Source organism: Schistocerca gregaria, chromosome 2 (assembly GCF_023897955.1).
Source record: "Schistocerca gregaria isolate iqSchGreg1 chromosome 2, iqSchGreg1.2, whole genome shotgun sequence".
NCBI lineage: Eukaryota > Metazoa > Arthropoda > Insecta > Orthoptera > Acrididae > Schistocerca > Schistocerca gregaria.
The window spans coordinates 901,809,912-901,823,261 of record NC_064921.1 but is presented as its reverse complement, the minus strand read 5'-3'; the positions used below and the strand labels follow the sequence as shown (position 1 = coordinate 901,823,261).

Below are 13,350 nucleotides of genomic sequence, written 5' to 3'. Positions count from 1 at the left end.
CAATGGATGACCGCTACCTACGGATTATGGCTCGGAGGAACCCTGACAGCAACGCCACCACAATGAATAGTGCTTTTCGTGCAGCCACAGGACGTCGTGTTACGACTCAAACTGTGCGCAGTAGGCTGCATGATACGCAACTTCACTTCCGACGTCCATGGCGAGATCCATCTTTGCAAACCAAGACACCATGCAGCGCGGTACAGATGGGCCAAACAACATGCCGTATCAAAAAAAAGTTTTGTATCACCGCGGTTCCCATAACACCTGAGGATAGACGTCGGCTGTGGGTATTGTATCACAGTCAAAGTCCCTTGGCTGTTCAGAGATGACACTAAATGCTCAGGACTGGCATGACATTCTCTTCACCGATGCGTGTGGCAAATGGCTTCAACCAGACAATCGTCGGAGATGTGTTTGGAGGCAACCCGGTCAGGCTGAACCCCTTAGACACACTGCCCAGCGAGTTTAGCAAGGTGGAGGTTCCCTGCTGTTCTGGGGTGTCATCATGTGCGGCAGATGTACCATACTGGTGGTCATTGAAGGCACCGTAACGGCTGTACGACACGAGATTGCCGTCTTTCGACCGATAGTGCAACCATATAGGCAGCATACTGGAGAGGCATTCGTCTTCACGGAAAACAATTCGCTCCCCCATCGTGCACATCTTGTGAATGACTTCCGTCCGCAGCTCTTGGTCGTGCGGTAGCGTTCTCGCTTCCCACGCCCGGTTTCGAATCCCGGCGGGTCAGGGATTTTCTCTGCCTCGTGATGACTGAGTGTTGTGTGACGTCCTTAGGTTAGTTAGGTTTAAGTAGTTCTAAGTTTTAGGGGACTGATGACCATAGATGTTAAGTCCCATAGTGCTCACAGCCATTTGAACCATTTTTGACTGACTTCATTCAGGATAACAACATCGCTCGACAGGAGTGACTAGTATTTTCACCAGACATGATCCCTATCGAACATGCCTGGGATGGATTGAAAAGGGCTTTTTATGGACGACGTGACCAACCAACCCTGTGGCGGATCTGCGCCGAATCGCCGTTGAGGAGTGGGACAATTTGGACCAATATTGCCTTGATGAACTTGTGGATAATATCCAATGATGAATACAGGCATCCGTCTAGTCGAGAGGACGTGCTACTGGGTATTAGAGGTGCCGGTGTGTACACAATCTGGACTACCACCTCTGAAGGTCTCGCTGTATGGTGCTACAACATGCAATGTGTGCTATTTATGAGCAAAGAAAGGGCGGTAATGATGTTTATGTTTATCTGTATTCCAACTTTCTGTACAGGTTCTGGAACTCTCGGAACCGAGGTGATGCAAAACTTTTCTTGATGTCTGTATTTACGACTGGAACAGGAAATGAAATGACTAACAGTGGCACAACGTACTCTCTGCCGTGCTACATACGGTGATTCTCAAAGTAAGAATGTAGATGTACTTATAGAATATGGGATTGTTATATACTACTTCGAGAGGAACCTAGATATTTTGAATGTAGTCAGCTATTTCAGCCATGCTCCTTACGAAGATGGAACCATGACATCACGGCTGTACCTCGCTACATGTGAACAGCGAACGTCCTACCCGGCACTATGCACAGAGTGGCGTAATGAAACTGCTCCTGAACAGAAATATGTTCATGTTCTTTAATATAGGCAACCCAGCTTACGTCATCTGCATCCTGTACAAACCGTGTTCGTACACTATGTGATCAAACGTATCCGGACACCTGGCTGGATTCTGGTGCAGTTTGGAATCCCTTTGAGATGGTCAGGATAGATGTCTGCCTACTACACATTATCAACCTCTTCGACTGTCGGCGGTCTCTGACAGTCAACAGACGAGGTCGGCCTGTACGCTCTTGCGCTTACGTGTCCCTTCACGTTTCCACTTCACTATCACATCGTGAACAGTGGATCTAGGGATATTTAAGAGTATGGAAATATCGCGTACGGACGTCTAACACAAGTGACACCCAATCACGTGAACACGTTCGAAGCCCGTGAGTTCCGCGGAGCGCCCAATTCTGCTCTTTGACGATGTCTAATGACTACTGAGGTCGCTGATATGGAGTACCTGGCAGTAGGTGGCAGTACAATGCACCTAATAAGCAAACCGTATGTTTCTTGGTGTATCCAGATCCTTTTGATGGCATAGTGTGGTTCAGGCGTCTACCGTCATGATACTGACACATAATTTTCCCATTATGTGTCTGTGTAAGTTTCATGGGGGCTTAATTAAATACAAATGCTAATAATTTTAATTTTAGTCGCTGTTTGTCCGATTACGCAGTGTCGTAAACGGTTGGCCCAGAATAATATTAGTACGTAATCTGACTGCAGAGAATAACAACAAAGAATGAAAGGAAATTTCCGTTAACACAGTTAATTAATTAAGTCTCCAGCAACTATAAAACCTATGAAACAGGAAAGCACAAATGTAACTGTTCTGTGTGTGGAAGTGTGATTCAACGTACACGTCTGGCACGGTTCTTCCACGATAAGACAAGATATTTTGAACACCATTTACACTGAAGTAATTAAAAAAAACTAGAAATACTATAATTGCATATAGAAACCAGAATTACAGTCTTAACACAAGAACAAGAGCCAGATGCTTTGTTGACTGCACCTGTGACCAAGAGGCATAAGACATTTGAAATGAAAAATTTTCTTTACCTTCACATATATTGACAAAAAATACACTCTGATCATTACAAACTCCCCAATCGAATCTTGCCTAAAAAGAACAACTAGTACTCTATCGACGTCTCGACAAGCACAGATCACGCCTACCTCAGAACTACTACTGCCCTCACCAACTTCTCAGTGGCAACAGCCAGTGTAGGCGGCTGAATAATACTCTTTGGCGCAATCTCTGGCGCTGAGACTCAGTGTAGCAACCTTTCATATGCCCCTCCTCCACGGGCTAGAATTTGATGGTATTTTTGCCACCGTTGGTGGTGAAACTACCACCAAATTCGTCCAAAAAAGTACAGACAAATATAAAAGATAATATTAAATAAGTAAATAAATAAATTTTGGCTTTGCACTAATCCTTCAATAACCTAATAATAAAATACAGTAAGGAATACAAATGCTTGCATACATATGATTTTACATAATAGTTTACACAAGTATCATGTGATTAAACAATTCAATCAATAGCGTCAGCAATGACGAATAGGTGCAGGTAAGAGTCTCATAACATTTCATAAGCAGTAAACACACAAAAAATCAGTTTATACAAATATTCACATAAAATACTTTCAGTAGGTCAATAAACAAGTAGGACTCCTCAGAGTAGTTGACAGTTCCAACAGTAGCACCCAGCAATGGTCAACAGGTGCAAATAGCAGTCTCATAACATTTCATCAGCAGTATTTAAACAGTACATCAGTGGCACCCATCAATGTTGAGCAGGTGCAGACAGCAACAAGTGACATAATCAGTAGTAGCAGTTCCAACAGTGGCAACCAGTAATCTTGAACAGGTGCAGGTACAATCCATAATACTCACTATCACTACTTAGACAGTTCATTAGAGTTCATCAGCAGAAAACATTTCCAAGTGGCACCCATCATGTTGAACAAGTGCAGGTAACAGTCCATAACATTCACTGTCACTAATCAGACAGTTCATCACAGTTTATCAGCAGAAATTAAACATTTCTAAGTGGCACCCATCATGTTGAACAACTGCAGGTAACAGTCCATAATATTCACAGTCACTAATTAGACAGTTCATCAGAGTTCATCAGTAGAAATTAGACATTTCCAAGTGGCACTCATCATGTTGAATAAGTGCAGGTAACAGTCCATAATACTCACTATCATTAATAAGGCAGTTCATCAGAGTTCATCAGCAGTAACTAAATATTTCCAAGTGGCACCCACCAATGTTAATATGTGTAAGCATGAACAACAGTTTGAATGCACACACAATTGCTTACACAAAATCATTATCAATGCTCTTACACTAAACATAGAAATTATAATAAACACACAAATGGTATCAGATAATCGTCATATTAACTATTACAAATACACAAATATCAGTAAACCTATAATATTTATGGGTGTCAGTGCAGGCCACAACAAACAAGTAAAATAATATTTAGGAGGTAGGTCGGTACCAATTATTTGGGATTGGGAAAGGAAAACACACAAAATGCACTCACTCATCTTTCATCCACATTTAAGTACTACTGTGTAATTCAATAGTGTTAACTGTGTAAATGCAATTCTGTCAAAATTTGATGCTCAGTATGTGTATCAAGTAGTAGTGGTACAGTGTATAACAGTCAATAATAGTTAGTCAACATCATAGTCATCATGTCAAGCCCAATGTTTGCCAATCCAACTTTTTCTGAACAACTGTCAGTGTGCCATGATATGCAAATACTTCCTTTCGCCAAAAAAAAGTATATACTGCATACTGATTTAACAAAGTGTGTGTGTAGACAATCTCCCTTCTACTTGAGTGTTCTAGTCTGCCATCTTCATCCACCTTGTTCAATATAAACCAACAAAAAAAAATATGTTCCTCACTTACTTTATCTCTTATTCACCAAACCTCCAATAATCATGAGCATCACATAATCTTAATACTTCAATAATACCTCTTAAATACTTCGATACATATAAACCTTATCACCAATATCATTTACCATACCTCTTGTACACCAAAACTCGAATAATCATCAACATCACCCAATCTCAGGACCTCAATAATACCTCTTCAATACGTCAATACATACAAACCTTATAACCAATATCATTTCACTTCCATAACAATTCTTTCCTCTAGTCAGTCTCCTCGAACAAGTACAGATAAAATCCTAGTGCAAACTTCAATTTATCATCCCATGCAATCTGAAGACCCAATATCCACACACAACCTCTGTGTAATCCATCTGACCCAAAACTTCTATTCATTATGAATTATAAAATACATTTTGGTTACCTTGTCCATCATTAAATAAAAGAAAATGCACACATGACCTCTAACAGCCTTTAGTTTGAAAACTTTCAGTAAGTAAGTACGAGTACAGAGTGTGAATAATCGTAATATTTCACAGTGTGTACACCACTTCAAGAATCATGGCAAAACAGAAGCAAACATGTGGAGTATTTTTTGTGTCAAGTGTCATTTGCTATTTCAATTGCTCACGAAGAATGCAGTGTAATAACTGTCAATGGTCTAAACCTAGTGTTGGTATGTCATGTCGTTAGCTTCCTTCCTATTAGCATAAATTTATACAGCTTCCATAAAACCTCCAGCTCATGTGACTTCAATGAAGTTTCTTGTACCAATGTCGTTCGTAGAATTATAGCAGTTCATTTTCTTATCTTAAAATATAAAGCACTGAACGTAAGCAAACATGCAATAGCGAGTAAATATACCAGTAGAGAACAGAATGTCAACAAGTGGATGCAGCACAATCCCTACAACGAGGCTCCGCCAAGCGAACAATTTATAATTAATACCATGGTGTGACCCAAACTCCATATTGGTACACCATATATCAGCATTTCTATATACCAGATTAACGAGTAGCTATGACAACAAAACAGAAATGTGTAAATATGCAGTCCATACGCAGCAAATACATATCCTACATAATAAACAGGTCATTAGCATCATATCAGAATAAACAAATAAATGTTCATATGTAATCTTAATAAGTAAACATGAAGGCGCAAGCAGATAAATCACAAAGTATAACCTACATACATAACCATATCAGCATAACTAATCAGGTGACAATTATAATTTAAATAAATAAGCACAGCAGGCACATAATAAAAAAATGTGACGTCAGTGAAAAAGCAGTGCAGCCAAGCGATGCATAATATACATAATTAACAACCCTGTTCATTAATCAATCATTGTCAAAATAGTTAATGTACGCAAGCACGTCGCTTCACAAGTAAATTCATAGAACACAAAATTTAGCATAAAGTATAATTTACGTAATCGCGAGCAGCAAATTACGTATAGAGTACATACCTAAGTAGAAATAGGTTACCTGAAAAATAAACTCAATTAATAGTTACCTTTTTAGTTTATTACATTCTTCTTCGAAATTACACTCTTCCGGAAGTTTTTTGGATAGCAAGTCCTCTTAACGTCGGACACACACAGTATTTACCTGAAGTTCTTAAATATTTTATACAACCGTATGCTGAAAAATACTGAACGTTAATAACATAATTCATCAAGTCACTATAGCTTTATACTTAATTTATTCGGAGAAATTAGACTGTGTATTTGTTTACGGCTGTCAGTGCATTCGCACTTAGCGCTCGATCAGCTGTAGGTACGCGTGACGTAAGAAGTAATTGTTTGCGGTCACCGACTGCCTTGTGCGGTGCGCAGACTTGACTGTTGCTTTGAGTATGTGCCGCCGCCAGAACACGACACGGTATCCTTTTCCTCTCCGTGTGTTTACGTATAACTGTTAGTTTCTCAAAAGTATGTCATTCCACAAAAATTTTAACGTTCGAAATATGATGTATTCCCTTAGAGCGCCGAGATTTAAGAGTTTCTACTTCGACAGTATTATCATGAATAATTTTGCGAATTCTATATGGACCGTTATAAAGCAGAAAAAATTTGCGACACAAGCCTTTTCCTTTGTGAGACAAACGATGAGACTTAATTAACACCTTTTGACCAAGTGACAAGGTTTTTAAACAACCAGGACGTTTAACTGATTTCTCTCTTCTAGCAGCCGCAGATGCAATATTTTGTAGAGCCAGGTTGACAACTTCAGAATGCCGCACTTTCCGTGAAGGCGGAAAAGGAACTATTTCAGAAATGCGATTTGTCGGTGCTTTATTTTTTAATATCAATATAGGCGGTAAAGAAGTTGAACCATTAGGGAGTTCATTCATAATATTTTGAAAAATATGAAGATACTGATCCCACGTTCTGTGATTCTGATGACAATAAAGTCGACACAATTTATTGATTTCCTTCATCCATTTCTCTGAAGCGATAGATTGAGGGTGATAAATAGAATGGAAAATTGGTTTTATCTTACGACGCCGTAGAGTACGAAGCCAAATTTTAGAGCGAAACTGTGATCCATTATCTGATATAACCTTATCAACATGACCCACTTCTTTAAGAATATGTTTGATGAAAGCATTAGATACTAAACGAGCTGCTGCTTTGCGTAAAGGTGTAAATTCCTTTCGCCCCTAACATTTCCCGTAAAACTAACTTCCTTCGTCATAGCAGTAAAGCTATCTGCATTCGATACTATTCAAGAATCTTCTGTCATTAATCCCGTATTCTGAAAATTTTTTTATTGTGAAAAATTTTGAACTGGTTCCGGACTATTTTCCCGACTTATTAAATTGTTTTCTGCTTCATTATTCATCATACTGTTCTCCTGCGTTGGCGAGTTCACCATGTCAACAATTTCGTCATTCTGACTATCCATCATTTTTGCCTTTTTCATCGATCGCGTAATCATTTACAAAACATACAAAACTCGTCACTATACGAAAATTACACACAATGACACTTTATCTCCAACAATACCATTCACACGAAATGCTTCCGGACAAACACGATTAACGAACAATTGAAATGTTCATAATTGCACAAAGTTGTCAAACCCGTATACAAGACATCAAAAATTAAATTCTGCAAAAATACCATTAGAAGAAAGACAGACAACTACAAATGTTCATTACCAAATCTACACATGCAATATAGACTACAATTACTAAACTAGAAATTACTACAACAATACTACTGTCTGCTATTTCTACTATCAAAAGAATTCCAAGGGACGATCCGAAGCAGCGGTCGCCATGTGCATGGGGGCTTAGTTAAATACAAATGCTAATAATTTTATGTTTTAATCTCTGTTTGTCCAATTACGCAGTCTCGTAACCGGTTGGCCCTGAATAATATTAGTACGCAATCTAACTGCAGAGAATAACAACAAAGAATGAAAGGAAATTTCCGTTAACACAGTTACTAGTTAAGTCCCCAGCAACTATAAGACCTATGAAACAAGAAAGCACAAATGTAACTGTGCTGTGTGTGGAAGTGTGATTCAACGTACACGTCTGGCACGGTTCTTCCACGATAAGACAAGATATTTTGAACACCATTTACACTGAAGTAATTAAAAAAAACTAGAAATACTATAATTGCATATAGAAACCAGAATTACAGTCTTAACACAAGAACAAGAGCCAGATGCTTTGTTGACTGCACCTGTGACCAAGAGGCATAAGACATTTGAAATGAAAAATTTTCTTTACCTTCACATATATTGACAAAAAATACACTCTGATCATTACAAACTCCCCAATCGAATCTTGCCCAAAAAGAACAACTAGTACTCTATCGACGTCTCAACGAGCACAGATCACGCCTACCTCAGAACTATTACTGTACTCGCCAAATTCACAGCGGCAACTGCCAGTGGAGGCGGCTGAATAATACTCTTTGGCGCAATCTCTGGCGCTGTGACTCAGTGTAGCCACCTTTCAGTGTGCTGCGAGGAACAGCGAGAGACGGCCAGTCGCAGGAGTGGTGAGGTGAGCGCGTGTGTGCCTGCCTGCAGATCCGGACGGAGCTGGCGGTGGGCGAGGCACAGGCGCTGTACAGCCGCGGCGACTGGGACGCGCCGCTGGACGCCGAGGACCACCGCGACGCTCTGCTGCACATGCTGACCGACGCCCGCGTCGTGGCGCCCGTTGTGCGCACCGGCGACTACCACTCCAGGGTCAACGACCGCTCCTACTTCTACGTCTTCACCCACCGCACCGTCTACGGCGACTACTCCAACGTGAGTGCCGCCCTCTGCTGCCTGCTTACGCTACTCAGACACGTCTACTGCTCGGCTCACCCTTCATTTAAACACTGAAAGCCGACTGTCCTCTTTTAAGTTAACTAAACGAAACTCCGTCCCAATATGCCTCGGAAGGTCCAACGGTTCCGGCCGGCAGCTGTGTCTTCCTCAGCCTACATGTGTCACCGGATGTGGATAAGGCGGGGCATGTGGTCAGCACACCGCTCTCCAGGCCGTATGTCAGTTTACGAGACCGGAGCCGCTACTTCTCAATCTAGTAGCTCCTCATTTTGCCTCACAAGAGCTGAGTGCACCCCGCTTGCCAAAAGCGCTCGGCAGACGGAGAAGAAAGCTGATGATCGAAATTTAGCAGGAAGATTCCACCGCAACGAAAAACGACTTCGTTTTAATGATATTCGCCCCAAATCCTGTATCATGTAGGTGACACTCATTCCCCTACTTCGTGATAATACGAGGGTCACTCCAAAAGAAATGCGCACTATTTTTGTAAGAATACAGTTTTCATTCAGCATGTGTGAAAGTTTTACAGTGTTGAGATACATCCTTCCCGCTTTTTTCAGACTTAGTTCAACCTTTTCGCATCAGTGGCGCCGTCACAGCATGTCTTCAAGATGAATGCTACACTTGACGTTCGTCAGAAGCAACGTGCTCTCATAGAATTCCTGTGCTGTGAAAACGAGACAGTGGGAAACCTCCACAAGAGGTATGGAGATGCTGGTGTCGATTGCAGTACAGTTAGTCGGTGGGCAAGCAGGTTATGTGATGAAAGCGGGCACCGCAATACTGAGGATTGTCCTCGCAGCGGCAGGCCTCGAACTGCACACACTCCAGACAACGTGCAGAGAGTTAACGAACTGGTGACTACTGACAGACGCATCACAGTGAACGAATTGTGACGCTACGTTGGAATAGGGGAAGGAAGTGTTAGCAGAGTACTGAAAGTGTTGGCGTTCAAAAAGGTTTGTGCCAGGTGGGTTCCCAGGACGCTGGCTCACAAAGAAACAAGAAAAGTGGTATGTAGCCAACTTTTGGAACAGTACGACAATGGTGGAGATGAATTTCTTGGAAGAATTGTGACATGTGATGAAACATTGCTGCATCATTTTTTACCAGACACGAAGAGGCAGTCAGTGGAGCGGCATCATACAAATTCACTCAAGAAAAAAATTCAAAACCACACCTCCTGCTGGAAAAGTTATGATTACAGTGTTTTTCGATTCCGAAGGACTCTTGCTTGTGGACGTCATGCCAATGCAACCATCATAAATTCTGATGCATATGTGACTACATTGAAGAAACTTCAAGCTCGACTGACTCGTGTTCAACTACATTGGCAAAAACAGGATGTTTTGCTGTTGCACGACAATGCTCGCCCACATGTCAGTCAAAAAACCAAGGAAGTGATCACAAAACTCGAATTGACAACATGAAAACCCGCCTTACAGTCCTGACCTCGCTCCATGTCACTATCATCTTTTTGGGAAACTGAAAGACTCTCTTCGTGGAACAAGGTTTGAAGATGATGACTCCCTTGTGCACGTTGCCAAACAGTGGCTCCCATAGGTTGGTCCAGAATTTTACCGTGCAGGTATACATGCGCTGTTCCTAGATGGCGTAAGGCAGTTGAGAGGAGTGGAAATTATGCGTAGAAATGAAAATATTGTTCCTAAAGGATGTATCTACACATTGTAAAACTTTGAAACATCCATAACAAAAGATGGATTAAAAAAATAGTGTGCATTTCTTTTGGAGTGACCCTCGTACAAAACGTGCTGTTCTTCCTTGAGCTTTATCGATGTACTCCGTTAATCCTATTTAGTAAGAATTCCAGACCAGGCTCCAAAATGACCAGCTTAGTGTAAGCCTCTTAAGTACATCTGTTACATTTTCTAAGTGTTCCGCCAATGAAACGCAGTCCTTGGTTTGCCTTCCACACAACATTTTCTGTGTGTTCTTTCCAATTTACGTTAATCTCAGTTGTAATTCCTAGGTATCTAGCAGAATTTACGGCCTTTAGATTTGACTGATTCATCGTGTACCCGAAGTTTAACGGAGTCCTTTCAGCACTCATGTGGATGACCTCACACCTTTCATTATTCAGCGGTAATTGCTAATTTTCGTACCATACAGATAACTTTTCTACATCGTTTTGCACTTTTGACCTTCTGATGACTTTATTAGACTGTAAACGAGAGCATTATCTGCAAAAAAACCTAAGGCGGCTGCTCAGATTGTCTTCTAAATCGTATTGGATTATCGTAGTGGATTATTTCTACTGCCTTTCCTAAATGTTCGTGTGACCTGTGCAACTTCCCAGTCTCTGGGTACGGATCTCTCGTGGAGCTAGCGGTTGTATATTATTGTTAAGTATGGAGCTATTGCATGAGCGTACTTTGAAAGGAACCTAATTGGTATACAGTCTGCACAGGAAGACTTGCTTTTATTAAGTTATGTACGTTTCTTCACTACTTCGAGGATATCCACGTCTAAATTACTCATCATGGCAGCTGTTCTTGATTCGATTGTCGGGTAAGGATAACGAAGTCTCAAACTAGTGCGAGGTATCTCAGAATTTTTCATAATCATTCCTCAACATCTGTGACCGTTCACCCCCATCACAAACCCTGCCAGACCTAGTAGCAACACTAAACAGGAACAACTCTGATGTATCCTTGTGCCCATTCTGTCACATAGAGTTGCATCTCTCAATTATTTAAAAATCCGCCGATGGTGTGTATGTGTGCGAAGTTGCTTTGACTTCCGACCATGCCTTCTGGGTACTTCACTTTCTTGTCAGTCAGCGTAATACAGCCAGTTTGAAAGTTGGTCTTAAAATGAACAGCGACAGAAGTAAATTATCGATAAGAAAATGTTAGGTATTAACAAGGAAGAGTCGTAGAATCAGACGATAAGTTTTTTAGTTCAATTCAATATGATGTTGATACTGCTAGCAAAGGATATAAACACAAGAATACAAACGAACTGCAGTTCCTTCGGTAAACTAGATAAGGTTTTCAAAGCTTATCTTAAGATTTGCTTTACAAAAGAATTTACATGGAGCATGTTTTAATTACTGAAGTGGGCCTTTGATTTTTTTAAATGTGAAAAGTGATTCAAATACGAGCAATAATGGTTCATTGAAACCTGCTGGTAAGGGTGTTCTGGATACGAACTGTGTCTGTAATTGCGTGTGTAGATGCACGGCCTGTAGATAGCTGTTACTGTTGGAAAATTCCGAGTATACCTTCTACAAGATTAACGAAGTTCCAATACATTACATGCAGCCATTTAATGCAACCTTATTCGTGGTACCAGCGTTTGTACTATTTCCGCCATTTCCACATACAGACAGAGATAGCAATTAATGTAGTTAATTGTTAATTCATCCCACTGATTTTCTCTCTTGTACCTACTAATTTTCTCTTAACGTACACGTTTCTTACCCTTCGAACTTGTCTTACGTGATGTGGTCTACAGAAAACGACCTAAGAGTGAACCACTAAATGTATAAGACATCTTTGAACATAGCTGCTAGGGTTCAGTGACCGTGTCAGAATTATATTAGAACAAATAAGCCCTCGGTCACAAATATTAAGTCAAAATTAACCAGGTTTCGACGCTACTATGAGCGTCGTCTTAAGAATTAGACTAACTGTTCTAAAACATATTAAGTATGTAGTACATTAATAAAATTAAAGTTTGTACTGACTGGAAAAGATGCAGTACTTACAAGTCACATATTAAAAAAGATCTAAGCCGGAAAGGCGACGTCATGAATAGTTGCAAGTAAGATGGCTAGCCGCTAAGGGCTGCTCGTACTTGAGTGTCTTGAGTCTTGTTGCAACTCTTGTTGACTAAGTACGAGCAGCCCTTAGCGGCTCGCCGTCTTACTTGCAACTATTCATGACGTCGCCTTTCCGGCTTAGATCTTTTTTAATATGTGACTTGTAAGTACTGCATCTTTTCCAGTCAGTACAAACTTTAATTTTATTAATGTACTACATACTTAATATGTTTTAGAACAGTTAGTCTAATTCTGAAGACGACGCTCATAGTAGCGTCAAAACCTGGTTAATTTTGACTTAATATTTGTGACCGAGGGCTTTTTTGTTCTAATATAAGTGTAAGACATCTATGAAAAATCAAAATTCTGATCATTATCTTAACATTGTTTGGTTCTGAATTACATAAGTTATTTCAGCTGCGGAGTGAACAGAAATTTAAAATAGGCACCTACTCTGCATGTCGTAAATAAGATCCGGTTCATATACCTCATGGGAGTTAAGCTCCCGACTTTTATATTCGTATTCCCGGGTTCGATTCCTTGCGGGGTCAGGGATTTTCTCTGCCTCGGGCATTGACGTATCTGATGTCCTTAGGTTAATTAGGTTTAAGTAGTTCTAAGTTCTAGGGGACTGATGACCATAGATGTTAAGTCCCATAGTGCTCAGAGCCGTTTTTTTTTATATTCGTATCTCCTCTTTCGTTCTTTTAATG

General features: G+C 40.5%; 1 protein-coding gene across 1 annotated transcript in view; it reads left to right on the top strand.

The window, feature by feature from the left end:
* LOC126336041 (uncharacterized) overlaps window positions 1–13,350 on the top strand; it is a 417,766-nt gene that overhangs the window by 270,177 nt on the left and 134,239 nt on the right. Inside the window, exon 6 of the mRNA XM_049999520.1 lies at window positions 8,605–8,829. Within this exon, the coding sequence (XP_049855477.1) occupies window positions 8,605–8,829 (225 nt within the window). The remainder of the gene's footprint in view (window positions 1–8,604; window positions 8,830–13,350) is intronic.